We start from the raw sequence: 23,000 nt of genomic DNA, 5'->3' as shown, positions 1-23,000 counted from the left end.
GAAAGACAGTCTTTCCAACATGAGAAACAGGATGGTGGGATCTGTCTCCAGTGACAATCTTACTTTTTCCGAAATAAGGAACAGGGTTAGAAATTTTACCTGCATCACTGGTTACATGAGTTGTTGCCCCTGAATCGACAAACCATGTGCCTTTGACACTCTGCTTCAATTTTAACTCTGACAAGGCAAATATCAAGAAATCTTTAATCTCTCCACAGTCTGGTATTTATGAACTTTCTTTTGGTTTCTGTCTGTGGACCCTTTCCTTTATTCTCTGGATTATACCAACAATTCGCCTTGATATGCCACTTCTTGTTACAAAGGAAGCAAGTAGGAATGGATCTTGGTCCCTGCGCATGAGCTAACATGTTTGTGTGAAATTGTTTACGAAGAGACAATACGCATACAAGCATAAATACTTTATAAAAGAAGTGCACGAAAGCACTCTCATAACACTTAAACAAAATATGCAAAAAGCGTATAAATAATAAACATGCAATAATGCATGTATTTCATAAAATGGAAGCAAATGCTTGAGACTCTCAAGCTTATTTTACAACAAGGGGGAACACCCCTATTTATACAAGAGGAAAGGGGTGCAAGAGGGGGCTCCCCAAAGGAGTCGTTGGGGGGGCCCCAACGACTCTATTGGGGGGACCCCCAATGCACCTTTTTGTTATGCAAAAAGGAAAAAGAAAAAAGAAAAAGAATTACAAAAAAATAAAAGGAAAAAAATACAGCATATTCCAAATGGAATATGCGCAAAAAGTAAAAAGACAGAAATACCCTTTTGGGTAAAAGAGAAAAAGGGAAAAATATATAAATATATATACTTATATATAGAGATATGTATATATATAATATATGTATATGTATCTCTATGTATATAAGTATATATATTTATACTTATAATAATGTTTTTGAGTATACATTTTAACAACCCCCCTCAAACTTACGGTGTGATAACCGCAAGTTTGTCAAGAAGGAAATGAAATCTAGGCGAACAAAGAGCTTTTGTGAAGAAGTCCGCAAGTTGATACTCAGACGTCATGTATGGTAAATCAATGACCTTTTTCAAGTATTCTTCCCTGACATAATGGCAGTCCATCTCTATATACTTTGTTCGCTCATGAAAGGTGTGGTTTTTGGCAATATAGATTGCACTTTTATTGTCACAACACAACTTTGTTGGTTCTCTGATAGGCACTCCCATATCTTCCAAAAGGCGTTGAATTCATACAATTTCCATGGTAGTGGATGTCATGGCTCTATATTCGGCTTCCGTGGATGACAGAGAGACCTTTTGTTGCTTCTTACATCGCCATGAGATCAAAGACTCAGCTAAGAACACACAAAAGTCAGTGGTGGAGTGACGGTTACTAGGGTCACCTTCCCAATCTGAGTCAGTATAAGCAAGTAATTTCAATTCAGAAGAAGAAGATAGAAATACTCCCTTATTCACAGTTCCCTTCAAATATCTGATGATGCGAAGCACAACACTCATATGAACGGTTGTAGGAGCGTGCTGAAACTGACTGACGATGTGTATAGCATGTGACAAATCAGGTTGAGTAATGCTAAGATACATTAAAGAACCTACCAACTGCCTGTAAGGAGTAGGATCGGTTAAAGGAACACTATCGTCAATCTTCATTTTTGCTCCCACAACTTCAGGAGTTTCACATACTTTGTCATCAGAAATCCCTGATATGTTAATAATCTCACAAGCAAGTTTAGACTGGGATAGAAAATAACCACGTTGCGAATAGGCAACCTCAATTCCAAGAAAATATCTCAGAAAACCCAAGTATGACATCTCAAATTTTGAAGTCAAGACGGATTTAATACCCTTGACTCCTTGAACATCATCACCTGTAATTAACATGTCATCAACATAGAGTAATAATATTACAATCCCTGCATTAGATTTTCTAGTAAATAGAGCAGTGTCAGTATAACAAGAGGAGAAACCATTTTCCAGCATTACACTGGTAAATCTGTCATACCAGGCTTTGGGAGCTTGTTTCAAGCCATAGAGAGTCTTTCGAAGACGAAGAACTTTATCTTTAGGAATCTTCATGCCTGGTGGAGCATCCATATACACCTCTTTGTTAAGATCACCATTTAAAAAAGCATTTTTCACATCCATTTGAAAAATGTTCCAATTTTTAATATATGCAATAGTAATAAGACATCTAACTGTAACCATTCGGGCTACAGGAGCAAAAGTTTCTTCATAATCAATCTCATACTCCTGCCCATACCCTTTTGCAACTAAGCGAGCTTTATACCTTTCTAGGGATCCGTCGCTCTTAATTTTAACCTTGAAAACCCATCGACAACCTATAGTTTTCTTTCCTATGGGTAGAGTTTGGAAATCCCAAGTTTCAACCCTTTTAAGAGCATTAAGTTCATTTTGCATGGCTTCTTGTCATTCTATACATTTTTTAGCTTCTTCAAAATTCCTTGGCTCAAAGTAAGAGTGAATGGCACTAAGACAAGCCCTATACCGGGGTGAAAAATAATCAAAAGAGACAAAACGAGTTGGAGGTCTCCTATTCCTCTCAGATCTTCGGTGATCGAGAGCAGGAACAAGCTCACTATATTGGTCAATGGCACTTCTAAAGGTGTCTTGGTTTCTACGTGAGTAGGTTATGGGGTCACTTGAAATCCGGTTTTCTTGTTCATTGAGAGGGTTATGTTCTTCAACATCACTATCATTTTCCTCATCATGGTTTGATGATACATCATTATCACTAGATATATCATCATTACTAGTCAATAAATAATAAAGGAATGAGTAGTCAAAATTTTCTTGTTGAGAAACATTTTTTTCAAATCCACTTTCATTTTCTAAAAACGTTACATTTCTAGAAACATATAACTTATCATCTCGAAGATCATAGCAACAAAACCCTTTTTGAGTTTCGGAATACCCAAGAAAGGCGCAGGGGATAGCTTTGGGAGAGAGCTTGTCATTTTTATCCGTAAGTATAAAGCACTTGCACCCAAACTCGCAACCTATTATAATCAGGTTCAAGCTTATATAAGATCTCAAAGGGGGATATTTTCCTTAATATCCTAGATGGTAAACGATTTATCAGGTAAACAGAAGCAAGAGCTGCTTCAGCCCAAAAAATCTTAGGAATGTTTTGGGAAATAAGAAGGGTCCTAGTGGTCTCAATGATGTGCCTGTGTTTTCTTTCGGCCAACCCATTCTGTTGAGGGGTTTTAGGACAAGACCTTTGGTAAATAATTTTGTGATCTTCAAGATATACATTAAATTGGTTGGAGAGGTATTCTCCTCCAAAATCACTTCTAAAAATCTTTATATTACTGTTGAATTGATTCTTGATCATTGAATGAGAGGTTTTAAAACACGTAAAAACTTCATGTTTGAACTTAAGAAAATAGATCCATGAATATCTGGAGAAGTCATCCACAAAAATAACATAATAAGAAAAGCCTCCTTTTGAAACAACAGGTGTGGGTCCCCAAACATCGGAATGAACTATTTCGAAGGTTTTAGATGAGAACATAGTTTTTTGCTCAAAAGGTAAACTTTGCATTTTTCCGAGAATACAATCATTACAAGAAAAAGAACTTTTACATAGATCCTTCGCAAAATGTAAATAAGATAACTTGGTGATATTAGGATGGCCAAGTCTCTTGTGCCACATATTTATATCTTTGTTCCGGGCAATATTACAAAAAAAAATTAGAACTTGGAGAGATTCCATATAGTATAGGTCTCCTTTTTCTAAAGTTTTCCCTAATCAATTTCCCTAACCGGCGATCATGTATTAAACATTTATCACATGAAAATTTAATATCGCAACTATGGTCCGAGAGTTGAGAAACAGAGAGAAGGTTTAAGTTTAGTTTAGGTATAAATCTAATGTTTGGAATGGAAAAATTTTGAGTTTCAAAATTACTTATTCCTTTAATTTCAAGAGAGGTTCCATCCGCAGTGGAAAGAAAGGATGGAGAAACATTTTTTTAGTAATCGGAAAGTGAAAACATGTTTGGGGACATATGAAAAGATGCACCTGAGTCCAAAAACCAAGAGACTTTACCTGGGATGGAAGAAGTAGACACGGCGGCACCGGATGTAGCTCTCTTGAGAAGAGGTTGAAAGTCTTTGTACCTGCATATTTTCAGAAAAATAGAGAGAGAGGGTCCATAGACCCCTCAAACTCATTTTTTATTTAGCCTTTTAAAATTAGGTACAAAGATATGTATGCTCTCAACAAAAAATACAAGAGACACATGGATACATGGGTAAGGAAATGACTTTCATAAGTCAACTATTGTGGACCATATTAGAGGCCTCTTTAAAAGTTGGCACATGATGTATTAGTCATTCATGTTTCAACGGTTACTTCAAAATCAGCCTTTAGTACGTTAGGAAGAGAATTACATTCATAATGCAATTCATTGGAGCCTAATATGGTGCAGGCAATAGTTTGTGCTTAAGATTGGTTGGGAACTTCATTAATAGGTATTATAGTTTTTTTTAATATACTTATCAGTTTTCATCACTTGTTCAATTTATATAGAAATTGTTACTCAGTTGCTCACATAATGTGTGCTAATGATTCTTCTTTTTCAGGTGAGGTATCATATTTTGATTCTTATAAACGTGAATCAAGAGCAGATGATATAGACTCATTGACTCTTTTCTCTCAAGCTCCTTTAATAAATAAATGCTACAAAGGATTCAATTTTTGTTACTTTACATTTGTTTTTCACTTTAATTTTTAAATGTTTTAATATTGTTTACTCTATTCGATTGTTTTTTGCTATTGGAATTGTAGGCTCTATACATTGTTTTTGTCATCAGTATATGATTTCCACAATTTGATCATAGATCACAATACTTTCACCATCTTTCATTCTTTAGTTTGACCAATCATTGTTTTTGTGTAATTGTATGGTATTACATTAACTTAAGCCAACAGGCAATTCATCTTTCATATATTGTTCCTACTTATAAAATATTATTTGTTATTAGTATGAAGTCTAAACTTATGATTTGAATGTGTTTTATGATTATTGCTGATATTTGAAAGATTTAGGTTGCTTCAAACAAACAAAGTTGAGACATTAATATGTGCAAGTTGCAGTGTTTTATTTTGGGAGATGATGAGTAAAGAATATTGTGTAATTTTAGAAATTTGTCAGAGTACATGAACGGCTTTTGACTCTTGGAAATGCAAGATCATATTAAGAATTAAAATTTGGCTATTTTACGTGTTTTATTAGGTTTGTTTATGATAATATTCTATGCCTCCAAGGCTCTATATATCAAGGTCTTTTTTTATTTACGGATTTGGTGCTTGTGTACTTGAACCAATTGAAACCCGGTCCATGTATATGTTAATCGATTGGGTTTAGTCATTGTTATTTTTAGGAAATCCGGTTTTGGTAAGCCCTAGGATTCATTAGTCGGATCTGGGTAGATGGGTTTCGAACCAAATCCAAATATGGTATTACATATATTATGTAGAGTCAGGTATGGTACTTGTCTTTAGATACCTGTGAGGACCCAGGTCCGAGCTTGGGACAAGTACTATTTAATGAAGTTTGGATATGACTACATTTGGGTCTGAACCAGATCAGACCCATTGACACCCTTATGCAAGCTGCATAAAAATGTAAAGGACAAAATGGAACACATGCTTAATCAAGACTTACATTCACAAGACCCCTTAATTATGCGGATGCAAAGTGCAATTGAAGCAGCCATGAAAAAACCTCATCACCACCAATAAATAATAATTAGTTATAGGAAGCACCTTGTAGCAGTTGGGCACAAAAGATACCCTTACTTGATAATTGTTCCAACACGAGAGGAACACACAGACACTAAACCAACCCACCAACTTCTGAGGCCTCAAAATGTTGTTTCAAAGGGCCAGGACAAAATTTAGACACAAAAGAATATTTATAAATCACAAAAGAAAAAATTGCTTACGAAACAATATGTGAAGGTTTAAAAGAATATCACGGTTACATGGACTTGGTCTCAAACAATCCATAACATAGTCGTTGCATTACTCATTATGCATCTCAGATACATCTAGTATCAGACATGGAGCAGCAGGACATTCCTTGCGACTTTGGTGCACACAATAGACATATGCAAGTATATACGATATGCCACATGGATACAAATATGGATATTGATAGTTGCAGTTGTAAAAAATGAGAGACAAACACATGGCTGAGAGCATACATAAACGCATAGGCTGTACACTTTAAATTAGAACAATTAATCATAATGATTCAGAATTATTGACCATGAATTCATAGTTTCATACTTATAAGATAAAAATGTTCATGTATTAAGTTTTTTATTTTCATTTACAGATTAGGAATATGTCTCCGTGTTCATGCATCTAACATGACCGAGTTCTAGAAAAATGAGTGCTGCTCTACCTTTATTCATGCCATATTTCAGACCTACGCCCATGCCCATGTCAACCATTGTGTTAACATGAGTTTTACTATGAAAACAACTGTTGTCTGTAATGTTTAAAATATGCTATGAAAATAATGGCACACGCAGTGTTCAAGCTATGCTACTAAAGATTCTAATAAGTGCCAATAAATTAACGCAGGCTTCTCTAACAACTTATTAAAGTATCAACATAATAGTTTCTCTCGTTTTTTTCATTTATCGATGTTCTTTCCTGGTTCCAAGTGCGCATCTTTCATGCATGAACCAGCAGAGTTATCCTAGGATCAGCAATATTCACACAGAAACAATACTTGGTAAAAATCGTTACAGCTAACGAACTAGCAAACGCGCCAAGGATGAAATTCCAAAGATCAAAACAAATTTGAAGCCGCAGAAAAGTTGCAGGATATTAGAGCTTCTAATGCGTTTAGAGTAGCACAACAGGAACAATGGCGTACACAAACAGGAAGCTAACAGACCTGTCTAAGATGAGCAAGGAGATGGTCCTCCGCCACACCTCCTTAAACCTTCAGTTTAAGCAATGGCAACCTTCATCCGCTCGGCAACCACCGATCACCTGCATACCCAAAGCCTGAAACCACTGCAACATTTTGTTTCTAGTGTCGTCCTGCCGAAACAACAGGTCTACTTCGCCAGGATAGAAATCCTCTCTGCAAGACCGATATCTCTACAGAGCCCCTGCCTCAAAGCGCTTTCTCCAATGGCAAACGTCACCGAGTTCACAACAGAAGAAGGAGAATCCCTCGAAATTGCACGAGTAGAAGCCGAAGCTCCCGATCCACAATCCCCTTCACCTGAAGAAGCACGAGAAGAGCTTCCCGTGATTCAATGATTCTCTGCATGCACCAAAGACTCAGCGACAGCCCACGGAAACCAGAAACCCGATCTACTTCCACCTCAGCCGTCGGAGATCAAAAAGCGGCGGTACTTTCCGAGATAAAGCTATCGGAAATCAAAAAGCGGTAGCAATAGATCGAAGTCGATGACCAAGAATGGAAAACGACGATCGGACGAAGAATGCAGGCTTTGCAGAAAACCCTACGAGAGCCGAGCTCGGAAGGGTGAACATTAGGAAATCAAACCGGTCGAAACGGCCTTCAGGCACCCATATTTATAGGCAACCGTCCGGATCTCTCTTCGCGTTATTGGCTACATCTTAATGCCATTTCGCGTCCGTCCACGGCACCCATCAAGCCACGTCAGCAAGCTATTTTGTTGGACGGCAATGAAAAAGGAAGTGGGACCCACAGGAAAAGAAACCGTTATCCTTCTGCCACGTCACACAAACTTTTTGCTGACGAAAAGTAAACGGAACATGTGTAAGGAAAAAGGGTCACGTGGGTCGGGTAACGACCAACGACAAAAGACGATGCTTTCTCTGTATTGTTGGTGGAGAGAGGAACAGGTGCAATGTTTTCTTTTTTCTTTTTTCTTTTTCTTTTTAAATCGAAGGTGAGACTTACACAACGTACCATTTGGTTTTGAACTTGCGACGTCCGGGTGACCTGCACTAATAGCTCCAAACAAACAAGCAGAGCTCCCCCCATCAGCCTACCTTACTCTGATAATGTCTGCCTAAAACTTACCTCTAGACCTCAAGGAATCGTCAAGCTTCAGCTTACGCAGGAAGGTGACGCCCATAAGATTTAATCCTAGACTGCACGTCTTAACAGTCTACGACCCATCCCACTACACCAAACCACCTAGGTCATTGCAGTATCTTGTTGCACCTTATCACAAAAGCAAATCAGGTCATGCTGAACATAAGCGTTTTTGCTCACGCCGACATCATAGCCGTCTGTTTGCATTTTGGATGAATGCCACGTGGTTTTGTTGACTTTTGAGCTTTTAAAAATGCAAATAGGATGGCCACCATGTTAGCATGAGCAAAAACGCTCATGTTCATCTTCCTCTTACTCTTGCCCGCCAGTATTTTCATCTCTCTCTATTGGGCGTGATCGACCACCTTTATCTCTTTATCTGGTTTAACCACCTCTCTCTGACAGGGGGTGATCCACTCTCTTTCTCTTCCTAAGAGGAGGCTGATCAACAGTCTCTCCCTCGTTTTTTCAGATTTGTCAACTTATTTTTTATTGGACATTATGGGTTACGGGTCCAACCCGCAGTCTAACCCGGTTTGACACCCTGTTAGTGGGTCACGTAAGTGACTGGATAATGGAGGTAGTGGGTGGGAGTTACGTGAATGTAGAGAGACCACATTCACGTAACTGCCCAATTCTCCATTATATAAAGAGGTTTGGGGTTACGAAAATGATGAGATTTCGTAACAATCCCCTGCCAAAATATTGTTCTGCATTCAGGCGCAGCAAAACGGGTCCTGATCACCGTCGACATTAGGCCTGGGCTCATTGTGGGCGTCGACCGGCTGAGGAAAACGCCGAATTGACTACACGGACAATGGCAAATTCAGGTACGCTCCCTGTCTTGTTTGTTTTACAGGGTTTCGCCCAACAATGGGTTATGGGCCCACGGCCACGCATTTCCGCTGTGTGTGGCTGCGTAGGCCGTTTCGGCGTTTTGGCGTCGGTGGAGTCGCCGTGGGGTGACAACCACCGGTAAGCGGCAGACTGTCGCTGTGGGGCGACAGTCATCACCGGCAAATGTCACCGTAATGGGCGACATCTTTTTTCCCTGTTCTGGCAAACCTCAAAAAAAAATTGTGTTTTATACCTGTGGTCGTTGGGCTGCAGGGAGGTTTTGCTGTCGCCGGGATCATAGCCGGAACTGTCGGGTTGGCCGGCGTCTGGACATTTTGCCGGAAAGCTGCAGGTGACAGCGGTGGTCTTGTCGGTGCCACGGATCACCCACCCCATCGCCGGAGGAACCTGCAAAACCGACGATGTCAATAAAAAAAATATATAAAACCCTTACCTGTCGCCGGGGATGGGTGGGTTTTCGCCGTGGATGGGCAGCCATTGGCCGACAGCATCCTTACTGATGTCGGCGGGGCTGCCGCCGGACTGGCAGGCACTGCCATGACCTTCAGCCATCGACTCCACCTCCATAGTCGTCGCGGGGCGACGTCGTCTGACGAGGAGGGGGGTTGTCGCCGGACCGACGTCACCGTGGGGTGACGCAGGTCGCCGGCAGCTGCGCCGGTCGTCGTGACGGCGACGTGGGTCGCCGTGAAACCGAAAAAGGGGGAAACCGAATACCCTTTTTCGATTTTCCCTAAAACTGAAACAGAAACCATCAGGTTTCTGTTTAGGTTTTAAAATCGGACCGGATCGGGTCCGGCGAGGCGACCCGTGGACAGACCCGATCCAAACCATTTTGGGTGGATCGGGTCTGCACTTTTTCCTTTTGGATCTGACCCAGACCCATAAAGGTATCGGGTCTGGGTCTGGTCCGGAAAGGATCGGGTCCGATCCGGACCCATTTTTGGATCGGGTCCGATCCGGGACCATTAAGGACCGGGTCGGACCCGGATCTGGTTTAATCCGGGTCATACCCGGTATCCGGTTTGGACCGGGTCCATGTTGTACCGGGTAGAACCCGGTATCCGGTTTGGACTGGGTCATACCCGGATCCATGTAGAACCGGGTCTTACCCGGATCCATGTAGGACCGGGTCGTACCCGGGTCCATGTTGAACCGGGTCGAACCCGGTATTCGGTTTGGACCGGGTCGTACCCGGGTCCATGTTGAACCAGGTCGAACCCGGTATTCGGTTTGGACCGGGTCGTACCCGGGTCCATGTTGAACCAGGTCGAACCCGGTATTCGGTTTGGACCGGGTCGTACCCGGGTCCATGTTGAACCGGGTCGAACCCGGTATTCGGTTTGGACCGGGTCATACTCGGGTCCATTTTGGACCGGGTCGAACCCGGTATTCGTTTTGGACCGGGTCCGACCCGGGTCTGTTTTGGACCGGGGCCTACCCGGGCCTGTTTAAGACTGGGTCTAACCCGGGTTCTGTTCGGACCGGGTCTGATCCGTATTAAGTATGGGTCAGGTCAGACCCGGATCCCATTTAAAACTGGGTTGGATCCATAAAAACAGCACTATTGAGACTGAATGGGATCAGGAACCTGATCTGACCTCTTCCGTAACCGGTTCGGAGCCGTTTTTGACCGGTTCTTTCCAGATTTTCACCGATTCCGATATGCTGAGACCCTATTTTCATAAATATAAAGAAATACAAGGATTTTGGCATACGCTTATAGGGTTTTATGAACTTTTGTTCATATTAAGTATCGGTTTATAAGGTTCAGAACCGGTTCAGACCCTTAGATGACCAGTTCGGGGCGGTTTCAGACCGGTTCAGAGTGTTTCTAGACCGGTTCCTACATGTGGACCCTGGGTTTTACCCATATGAGCATGCTTTTGTTATATTTCATGCTTTATAAAGTATTTATTTTGAATAAATGCATGACTTATGCATGTTAATTCATGTATTTAACGTTGGTTAAGTTATGCATGATGATTTTAAGCATGAATTATGACTAAATTTATGACAATTAGTTTAAGCATTTTTGTTGTAGTATGAACTGATATTATGTCATGAATATACATGCATTAAAATGTGTGCATGGGTGTGCTCCATAATACGAATAGATTTTTCGGTAAAAGATTTTGATTAACCGATTCATGTAATCATCAAAGTGATCTGAGTCATGTTAATTAAAGATTCTTTGGACCGTATTAAGATTCGTAATTATGATTGTGTGTGAATTTATGAAACATCGATTCTACCCAAAGGTAGGTCGTTGTGTTCCAAATTTACACAAGGTGTGATAGTAGATGTGCATTCCAGCCCATGAAGCATGTTCGTACCCAAAGGTACAATGCTGAATTGCCTCTGAATTCATGATCTACTAGTTTCACCAACTGTAGTCAATTCCTTGAGAATTGAAGAGACGGAGCAATTATGAGTAGTATCGTTTTCACCAAAGTGAAACGATAATGGCTCAACTATGCTTGTCTCAGAAAAGGTGAAAATAAAGGGTCTCACTTTTACCTTTTCAACACGAGTCTCGTTTGAGCAATAATAGTAACTTCTTTTCGTTTTTCGTTCCTTTAATATATCAGGTTCCTTCCATATCGACGGTTCTAGTAGTATCCTTATCTTAGACGGATCGAATTTTTCTGATTGGAAAGAAATAGTGTTATTCACTTTGGGCTATATGGATTTAGATCTGACCCTTAGAATTGACGAACCTCCCGCTTTTAATGAGCAGAGCACAGCCGATCAGAAGGCTGCCTCTCAGAAGTGGGAGCGCTCTTACAGACTCAGCCTGTTGCTTTTGCAATCTCGGGTGGCTAAGAACATTCGAGACGCAATTCCTCACTGTAGGACTGTGAAGGAATTTTTGGGAGCCATTGAGGCTCAGTTTGTCACTTCTAATAAGGCAAGGGCCAGTACCCTCATGTCCAAATTAGTGTCTATGAAATATGCTGGTGACAGTCACATCCAACAACACATTTTGGAAATGAGGAATATTGCGACTCAACTGAATGACATGAAGTTCGCCATCTCTGACTCCTTTTTAGTCCATCTGATCTTAACCTTGTTACCTACTGAATATGGACCCTTTGAAATCTCCTACAACACACATAATGATGAGTGGTCTTTTAATGACCTCTTGAGTAAGTGTGTTGAGGAAGATGAGAGATTGAAGGGTGAGAGGGTGCCAAGTGCACATATGGTCTCTCATAAGGATAAACAGAGGTCGAGGTCAAAGAAAAGCTCCTTCAAAAGGAAGCATCAGAAGAGAGCCACTGGGGAGAGTTCAAACTCTCAGGCGAAAGCCAAATCCCAGTTGGGTGGTCCTTCTATAAAGTGTTTCTTCTGCAAAAAGAAAGGACATAAGAAGGTGGATTGTTTGAAGTTCAAAAAATGGCTTGAAAATAATGGTAATAAGTCATTCGTTTCTCATGAGTGCAATCTAATTCATGTTCCATTGCATAGTTGGTGGATTGATTCTGGTGTCACGGTGCACATTGCCAACTCTTTGCATGCATTTATGAACAAAAGGGAACCAACGAAGCATGAAAGAAGCATCTTCTCAGGAAATAAGATACGTTCACATGTCAAGAGCGTTGGGACCTGCAGAATTGTGTTGGAGTTGGGATTCATGTTGGATTTGGTCAATACATTTTATGTTCCATCTTATAGTCGGAGCCTAATTTCAATTTCAAAACTTGATAAGTTTGATTTTGTGTTTAAATTTGAAAAATCTGAACTTATTATTATGAAAAATTCAATGAATATAGGTTCTGCATATATGTGTGATGGTTTGTATCGATTAAGAACCAAACTCCAAATTCAGGAATCTCACTCCGTTGAGAACACAATGATTGACAATAAACGTGGTCTAAAGGATGATCAATTCTATTTGCTTTGGCATCGGAGGTTAGGACATATCTCGAAAGAGATAGTCCAAAGACTCGTGAAAGAGGGAATCCTTGGATCCCTTGATTTTACGAATATAGAGCCATGTGTTGACTGCATAAAGGCTAAGCAGTGTAACACATATAAGAAAGATGTCAAACGCAACAATGAAAAGTTAGAAATAGTGCATATGGATGTCTGCGGCCCTTTTTCACCGTGTTATACAGGTGAAAAATATTTTGTCACCTTTATAGACGATTACTCACAGTATATGTATCTTTACTTATTATCTGAAAAATCGGAAGTCTTTCAGGTTTTTAAGGACTTCAATAAAGAAGTAGAGAAACAAACCGGTGAAGTTATTAAGGTTGTCAGGTCAGATAGAGGTGGCGAATATTATGGTTGTTTCATTGAGATGGGACAAAAGGAAGGTCCATTAGCACGATTTCTAAAAAAGGAAGGCATTGTACCTCAGTATACCATGCCTGGTAGTGATTATCAGAATGGTGTAGCTGAGAGGAGAAACCGTACGCTTAAAGAAATGGTTTGAGCGATGTTGAATCACTCAAACCTTCATTTGACCTTGTGGGATGAAGCTCTTAGGACTGCAGTGCATATTTTGAATAAGGTTCCTATGAAGGATGTTCAAAAGACTCCTTACGAGTTATGGAAAGGTAGAAAACCTTCTTTGTCATATATGCACATATGGGGATGTCCAGCAGAAGCTAAATTGTATAACCCACGTATAAAAGCTTTTGATCCTAGGACAACTAGTGGTTTCTTCATTGGTTATCCAGAAAAATCGAAAGGCTTTAGGTTTTATTGTCCATCTCATACACCACAGATAGTGGAAACAGATAAAGCAATATTTCTTGAAAATGGTTCTGGTGGGATAGATGCATCTCAAAATATTGATTTTGAGGAAATGCAGGATTCAGGTTCTACACCTGCTGAGAATAATGACCCGATTTTCTCTATCATTGTTCCTTCGAATAAAGTAAGAGAAAGTTCAGTCAATGAACATCAATCTCGACTAGATCCGGTTGTTGATGAGGATATACAACAACAACATGATACAGAGGCTCATTTTGAACCACCTGTAACACCTGTATGGAGGTCCACCATAATTAGGAAATCTGCTATCCATCCGGACTATGTGGTGTATTTACAAGAGTCAAATGATTTCATAGACATTGATGAAGATCCCTTCACATTAGCAGAAGCCATTCAAAGTGAAAGATCAACACATTGAATCAATGCCATGAAAGAAGAGCTTGACTCTATGACAAAGAACCAAGTGTGGGATCTTGTACCTAGACCTGATGGAGTTAGACCTGTTGGTTGTAAATGGGTTTACAAAACCAAAACAGATTCTAAAGGGCATGTGGAGAGGTACAAGGCTAGGCTTGTTGCAAAAGGTTTCACACAGATAGAGGGCATTGATTATAATGAGACTTTTTCTCCTGTCTCAACTAAAGATTCATTAAGGATAATCATGACCCTCGTAGCTCATTTTGATTTAGAGCTGCATCAGATGGATGTGAAAACCGCATTCTTAAATAGGGATCTGGATGAGGAGGTATACATGCAACAACCCGCCTTCTTGAATGGGGATCTAGATGAGGAGGTATACATGCAACAACCTCCTGGTTTCAGTATAAATGACTCAAATATCTTATTTTGCAAATTGAATAAGTCAATTTATGGACTTAAACAGGCCTCCCGCCAGTGGTATAAGAAGTTCAATCAGGTAATAATGAACTTTGGATTCACTGAAAACATTGTTGATCAGTGTATTTACATTAAGACTAGTGGGAGTAAGTTCATAATTTTGGTTTTATATGTTGACGATATTCTTCTTGCAACTGATGACTTGAGTCTTTTACATGAAACAAAAGACTTTTTTTCCTCTTATTTCGATATGAAAGACATGGGTGAGGCCACTTATGTCCTTGGAATCGAGATCCGTCGTAACAGAACTAAGGGTGTCCTTGGCCTATCTCAGAAATCCTATATCCTTAAGGTTCTTAAAAGATATAGGATGGAGAATTGTTCTCCTAGTTCGGCACCTATAGTGAAAGAGGATAAATTGATCTTGAAGGACTGTCCTCAGGATGATATTGTGAAGGCTCAGATGGATGTTGTCCCATATGCTTCAGCTGTTGGGAGTTTACAGTACGCGCATACTTGCACTCGACCTGATATAGCATTTGTTGTGGGAATGCTTGGTAGATATCAGTCAAATCCAGGCATTGCGCACTGGAAGGCAGCGAAGAAGGTCATGCACTATTTACAATGAACGAAAGACTATATGTTGACCTACAGGAAAGCTGACCACCTAGAGGTCGTTTGATACTCTGATGCGGATTTAGGAGGGTGTATTGACAGTAGAAAATCCACTACTGGATACATTTTCCTTCTAGCGGGTGGAGCTGTCTCATGGAGAAGCGGAAAACAGTCTACCACTGCTGCTCATATCATGGAGGCGGAATTTATTGCTCTATACGAGACTTCGTCACAGGCAATTTGGATAAGAAATTTCATTATGGGTCTTGGTATAGTGGATTCTATTGAGAGACCACTAAAGATCTTTTGTGATAATGAAGCAGCTGTTTCCTTTTTAAATAACAACAAGAGCTCAACATCGTGTCGACACATGGAGTTAAAATATTTTGTTGTTAAAGAAAGGACTGAGAATCATCTGATATGTATTGATACAATTGGGACGAAGGAAATGATTGCAGATCCCCTTACTAAAGGGCTAGCACCGGGATTGTATTCCCAACATGTAAAGGGGATGAGTCTTTTTTATTCCTTCTGATGTATGACAATACATTATGTAATCACATTTGTGTTTATGTTTTGATTCTCTAAGTTTTTGAGTTATTGTTGATTTTGCATAAAGAATCTCTCATATGGGTTAGAGAGAATAGCAAAATAACAATATTAAAGGACCAATAGAATAGGTGAGAGACCAACCTATTCATAAAGGTAATTTCTTTACATGCCTAAGCACTGAAGGTGAATTGTAGTGTAGTACAAGGAAATATGACATTTCATAAAGGGGTGTTCATATCCTTGACTCATACGATTCATCCTTGTGATAAAGGGTGGCATGTGAACCCATGTGAAGAATTAAATCGAGATAACGGTATACACCTCGATTTAGTACACTTTTGGTGTCAATGGGTCAAGTGTGAGAATGTTGGACATTATGGGTTACGGGTCCAACCCGCAGTCTGACCCGGTTTGACACCCTGTTAGTGGGTCACGTAAGTGACTGGATAATGGAGGTAGTGGGTGGGAGTTACGTGAATGTGGAGAGACCACATTCACGTAACTGCCCAATTCTCCATTATATAAAGAGGTTTGGGGTTACGAAAATGATGAGATTTCGTAACAATCCTCTGCCAAAATATTGTTCTGCATTCAGGCGCAGCAGAACGGGTCATGCTCACCGTCGACATTAGGCCTGAGCTCATTGTGGGCGTCGACCGGCTAAGGAGAACGCCGAATTGACTACACGGACAATGGCGAATCCAGGTACGCTCCCTGTCTTGTTTGTTTTACAGGGTTTCGCCCAACAATTTTTCTCATGCTACACAAACAACACGTGTGAAATGAATGTAAACGTGTGCAACATAAATCAAAAGCTCAAAACTTTGACGCATGATATGGAGTCAATGATGGCAATGGTTATGGCGCGATTTGGGTCGCATAAAAAACACTAGATGAGCAATCCCGACCCAATCCTATTAAACACAACGACAACAATGGTAACCGATCTCAATCCTATCATGCAACTTCATAACGTAGACCAAATAACGATCGAGGGATCATTGATGGGAACCAACACAAACCTAGATTCGGTTGGAGCGAACCCCAACTTGAAGGGAATAGGGGTGAATCTTGTGGTGAGTCATCGTTGGATTCAACTCTCGCCCGTGAAACTCACATTATCAAACAGGTACCTATTGTTTGTTGTCTGAGAACAATGTCAAGGTGGCAAGGAGTTTCGTGACTCTTATCCTCGCCAAAGTTGGCTGAACGGAGGCCCAATATGCTCGTCGAACGGCCTTTACTGGCCAACGAAACCCCTTTGGGTGTCACCGGCTCATGGCTATCGTGAGAGCCCACACCCGCCGGCTAGGGGACCAACACCAATCGGCGGTGTCGCGTCGGCCGAACCTTGCCATCCCGAAGGGAGCCCTCCCTGCTCCACTGCCATGGCAGGCGGTGGGTTGGGGTTCTCTCTCTCTCTCTCTCTCTAGGGTCGGGTGACCCTCAAAGTACAAGAACCAGTTCTCAACTGTTCTGGTTCAACCAAGAACCCGTTTATGGAGTCTGAACCAAATTTTAATGGGTTTGGATATGTTTAAACTCCAATATGTGCCTAATCTTATCCAGTTTGACCCCACCTCTTACGGGTGTCAATGGGTCTAGTTTACCCAGACCAAACCACATAGGTCTGAGTATAGTGATAAATAAGAAGACCCAATTAAGACCCAAAAGTCTGATTAATACATGGATCCAGATATGGTTTGTGATTTTTTTATTAAGATCCACATTTTTTTCACTGTAAAATAATAAAATTATTATTTTATCGGGTATGGTCCGAGTCTGGTTTATGCACTTTTTATCAGGTCCAGGTATGATTTGTCTTATAGTGGACCTGATTAGACCTGGGTCTGGACCCAATAACCATACCCAAAATCAGGTCCAAGTCTGGTTCACCTGGTCCGAACCAAACTTGACCCGTTGACACCCTACCTACTTTGTTTTTGGTTTTGTTTCCCAACTAGGGATCGCAGTGGGCTTGGGGGGCCCGCCCCATTTGGATCGGGGATGAAGGGTATGAAATGGGGACGAAGGTTAAAATCCATCCCCGTTCAGGGATGGACTTACACTTTTCCCTGCCCCGCCCCAATCCCCGCCTAGCCCAGCCCCGCCCCATCCTCGGTCCTTCTAAAGGATGGAAATAGACTACGAGGAAACAGGACCCTGCCCTGCCTCATCCCCGTTTGAACCAGTGATGGAGGACATGAAACGGGGATGAAAGCAGGGGTGGAGGTTAAAATCCATCCCCGTGCAGGGATGGCGGAGGGGATGGAGGTTTGTTCTTGAGACGGGGCGGGGGTGGAGACCCTCTCCCCCGCCCCTGCCCCAGTCCATTGCCATCCCTATTCACAACACTTATTTTAGTCTCAAGCCATTTAACTTGTTCCATACCATACCGTATTGGACCTAGATGAAGCCCTAGTCGGCATTTGGACCGAGTCAAGGCTAGGCCCAAAATCATTTTGGTCATGGGTCACATCTAAAACAAGCTTTAAATCTCCCAAACTCGATCCATAACTCATTCCAATCAAAATTGTGTCCAACCAATCATGAGAATCTTGATATGGTCGATAACCAACGAGATTCTAACCAAACCCGTAACCCAAATCTAATCCAAACTCAAAATTAAATAAATCAATACCCAAATCATCATCAACCCATCTCAATACATTCTCATCCTCGATTAAATCCAATCCTTAGCCCACCCATAATTATCCAAACCTAGATTTTGGACCTGCAAAAATTTAAGGTCCACTTGGTTACCCAGATTCACAACCCCCACAACATGAAGTCCAGCAGGGGCAGCACATTCCTACACCAACAACAGGTCAATGTGAGTAGAGGGGTGCAAAGTTATTACAAATCCTCTTGCAGAGAGGAATTTGTTTTGACATGCAAATCGAGGCAATGCAATATATCAATTTGGAGAGCCCGATAATGAGGTTGATGTTTGGCTCATGCATCCTATATGATATATTGAGTGTTATCTAGAGGCTAGAGGTGAGATAGCTAGTTAGGATATAGATCTTTCATATATGGGTCCAAATCCTATAGGTCCTTAAGAGTGAGAACGTTACTATGGAGTGAAGGTGGAGTCAGTGTGACAAATATAACGAGATTTATGAAAATCTCACGATAATATTGTGAGAAATTGCCTGAAAGTTTAAAACGGTAATTTATTGCGAGTTTTTTAAAATATCACTAGATTTATGAAAAAACATAAATACCGCTATTTAAACATGATATTTACGTTTTAAACTGCTATCTATCACGAAAAAAATCCTATATTTTTATTTAGAAATAATTGTTAGTAATATTTTCTTATAAAAAGTACATTTTATATTTTTTAATTAATTTTTTATTGCCAAGATTTTGCCGAAAAAAATGCAAGATTTATGGATTTTTTTTCAATTTCTTGAGAGTTTTTGAAAAACTAGAAATTGCCGATAAAAACTGTTGTCACTATGGGTGGAGTTCCTTGAGTTTTGAGGTCTCTTGGACTCAGACAAGTTAATTTTTTTGAAGTATGCAGTAAAACACTTCTTTACGTGACAACATATCCCCAAGCATCGCAAGGTGATTTATGGTGTCTACGAAGCTGTGTGGATCGATGCAAGCGTGTTGGGCACAAATGAAGTAGAGTCGGTCCGATCAAGGCCCTCCGGTTCAATCAAGAGAAGAGATGTACAGATTCATGCATAAAAAGTTTGTCCCTCCAAACTACCTGCAACAAGTTCATAAGCATATATCACACTCCATCCAGGACAAGAAAAAGTTTGTCCCTCCGAACCGATTCAACTCTCCAATGTATTTTGGGATAAAAAACCCTGCACATTTGTGTCCCTAGTCTCATGGACATGTCATTCTTGGGTGTTCATGATAACACGAGCTATCAAATACATCATTGCTTTGATATTTTTAAATAATATTGTAATGCTGCAATATTATTTCAATAAAACGTATTCTTATTAAAAAAAGCATCAAAATCGTTTTTATTGTTAAAAAATTCAAAAAAAATCGTATCATCCTATCCTGTTTTTATGAAAAAATTCAATCTTGCGTGTCGAATCAGAATCACGTGTCATGTATTTGTGACGCAGATAGAAATCGAACTCCTAAAAGCTGACCACCATGTAGGTCGGACAAATACGACGATGGTTATGATCCCCCTCTCCCTCATATGAAAAACGAAAATTTACATTTAGACACCTACACTTTACCCTTAATTATAAGAAACTGCACTTTTTTTTTTGAAACTCTTGATATGTGATACAGTTTTGCCAACATTCATCATCTTTAAAAACTAGTTCTTTTTTGGTTTCCCTCTGTTGCCCCTCTGAAGTTGAAAAATATACTCATTCATCTTTACGAAAAATGAAAGGACAAACATTTTGAGTAATTGATTACAAAGGCTATTATTATAATTTGACTTATGATTCAACTTGAATTAATAAAAAATAAAAGTCCTTATTTGGTAGTTTTCATTAAAACAAAAGCTCATATAAAAAATTTGAGAAGCATGAATCCTATTTTCAGAATACAGAAAATCACTACACTTTTTCAAAGGCAAGCTGGGGTTAGGCAGACCCTTATCAGTTATACAACTATACCATTAGGTTTTGAACCTGCAATGTCTCAACACAAGGTGACATGCACTAGCTAATCCTATCAGACAAGTGGAGTTCAGATTGATGGGAAAATCACTACACCCATAGTGATTTTACATAGAAAATCACTAAAACGGGTAGTGATTTCCTGTGTTCCGTTTTATACAAAAAATTGCTAAAATTACCCATTTTAGCAATTTTTTGTGTTTTGTGTGACCTGATTATGATTTTTTTTTCTTAAAAAAACGAGAAAAAGTACCGAACAGGTCATTAGTAGTTTTTCAAAATGAAAGCGGCGTATTTGGAAAACAGAAAAACAGGGAGGGGTAATCGTGAAATATTTAAAGCTAATAATAGAGCGGAGAAAAGGAGCCTAGCAAAGCAACAGACCGGGCCATGATCAAATTATAACACCGCCCTTTTCGTTCCCCCGCAAAGAGATAACCCCGATCGCTGCTCCGGCGGGAATGGCTGCCGGAAAACCCACCGCCAACGGCGACATCCGCCCTCCCTCCTCCGCCGAGAGCGCCGACGGCGACGACGAGAGGGAGGAGGGCGACGAGGCGGACGACGTCGACGAGGAGAGGCAGCCCCCTTCGGCCAACGGCGAAGGGGGAGAGGAGGAGGAGGAGGAAGAAGAGGATGAAGAAGACGAGCCCAGGCTCAAGTATCAGAGGATGGGAGGGAGCATCCCTTCCCTCCTATCCACCGACGCTGCCTCCGCGATCGCAGTCGCCGAGCGGATGATCGCGCTCGGAACTCACGACGGCGCCGTCCATATACTGGATTTCCAAGGGAATCAGGTTTTTTTTTCAGAGACTTCTTATTTCTTTTGTTTAGTTAGTTGTTCAACATATGCAATTCATCACACTCTCTTTCAACGATCCTTTTTCTAGATGATTTATTTTTAGTGTTTGCTATGATGATTATGAACGAGAAAGGTGAATAACTAGATCAACAATCATAATTCTGTCTGTCTTTCTTAGTTTATAGCGGTTATTTTTCAATATAATGGAAAGATGTGCTAATCCATGAAATCGAAGGAGAATATGTATTGGAGAGGAGGGAGGATCGGTGAGTTCTTCTATGTCGTAGGTTTTACGATGGAAGGTTGATTATTTCGCTCAAATATGCCTCTATGATAGCATCTATTGGTGTCGCTAATCTGCTCCCTGAATGATGCCAGCCGGGTTTCTGGATTTGGCAGTGCGTCACCGATGCCTGCGATGGGACAATCCAGAGTTCTCTTGAGCTTGTTTTATTTGTTCCAGGGGTTGCTAATTGTTATCATGTGGCTGATGGGCATTGCATCTAAAGCAATAAAATCCACTGGTCAGATCCAATTCATCGGCTATCTATTAGAATGGTAACATTGAAAAGCCTCTGCAAGTATGCTGTTTGAGTGAATCGTGACTATATCCTCCATAGAGTTCGCACGTCCTAATAGACTATTAATGCAATGCCTTTTTGCTTGCATAGTTTTTGGTTATTTCGGACCCTTGCGCCATGCGGTGGATAGGATATTGGAACCCGTATGTGATTACACAATTTTGCAAGCCTGCACAACAATTAGTTGGGTTGTGGTCCACATGTTCTAATGATAGGAAAACTCGAATCTGCACTTAAGTTGCTAAATTTTGAGTGGTTTTTTCGATCTATTGGTGGAGTTGTGCCACTTGTGTTAGGAACAATTATCCTTGCTATGATATGCTACAAGATGCTGGATGGAAGTTGGCCTAGTTTCAGGAGCATGAAAATTTTCTGTTGGTTGACGTTCCTAATGGTGCGGTTTTTGGGGGATCCCATTACTCTATATTACTCATTTTCCTGTCCACTATTCACATGCAATGGTTGTGGGTATAGGTGGGGCTACTTGAACGATGCCACTCGTTTCACACCAGACCATGAGCATAACTGTTAACTAAGAAGCTTTTACTAATTGTCAATTTCCATGTCTTTTATGGCAGAAAATATCTTCAGTGGGTGGGATGAGAAAAATTGGACTAATGATGCAGAGCAGGATTGATGCAGATCCATACAGCCTGACCCAAGCAGGGGACCGGACATGCACGATGGGATTGAGGATCGGACCCACGTAGTGGATCCGACCTAGAACATGGTACCAAGCCGCAGGGATGGTGTACCCCTGCGTACCTATTCCAGACGAGCACAAGTTCGAGCGTCCCAGGTCCAGCAGCAACGAGAAGACGTCTCGGGTCCAGGACCGGACCGAGACCTGGATCCAGTTGATGCCTTTAAAAAACCCTATTCTAGGGTTGCGTGGGAGCAAAGAATATTCAGATTGCAGCAGATTTTCTTCCTTCTATTGCTTGTTCCTTTTCATTTACATTCATTGATTCTATTGTTCAATTGAAGTTTACATTGAAATAAAAATAAGCTCATCGTTTTCGGTGGGCATTCTTCTTACTTTTTGCACAACGCACGACCGTAAGGGTCGTGCCCTCATCAGCCGCCGTCAAAGGACGCGAAAACCGATCCTCCTCGCTGCATCAAAGTGGTATCAGAGCCCAGCCTTCCTCCTTCGTCAGCGGTATGGCTCAAGAGGCGAGAAACGATCCAGCAAGTGGAAAAGAGCGGGAGGAAACCAACAACGAGGATCTGATGATGCGGATGCTCGACATGATGACGAAGATCCAAGAAAACCTGCTGCGCGTAAGCAAGGATGTAGCTGGTATGTCGAAACGTATGAATGGACTA

The 23,000-nt window shown here is 40.9% G+C and overlaps 1 protein-coding gene across 3 annotated transcripts in view; it reads left to right on the top strand.

The window, feature by feature from the left end:
* The first annotated feature begins 20,692 nt into the window (after positions 1-20,692).
* The window catches only part of LOC149821481 (vacuolar protein sorting-associated protein 41 homolog), a 56,120-nt gene continuing 53,812 nt past the window's right edge, over positions 20,693-23,000 (top strand). For all 3 annotated transcript variants that reach the window (XM_089982016.1, XM_089982017.1, XM_089982015.1), the window contains exon 1: positions 20,693-21,085. In XM_089982016.1, the coding sequence (XP_089838142.1) occupies positions 20,750-21,085 (336 nt within the window). In that variant the 5' untranslated portion in view covers positions 20,693-20,749. The remainder of the gene's footprint in view (positions 21,086-23,000) is intronic.

This window comes from Nuphar pumila, chromosome 12 (genome assembly GCF_984573655.1).
Source record: "Nuphar pumila chromosome 12, dmNupPumi1.hap1.1, whole genome shotgun sequence".
Lineage (NCBI taxonomy): Eukaryota > Viridiplantae > Streptophyta > Magnoliopsida > Nymphaeales > Nymphaeaceae > Nuphar > Nuphar pumila.
This window is presented reverse-complemented; position numbering and strand designations above follow the sequence as displayed.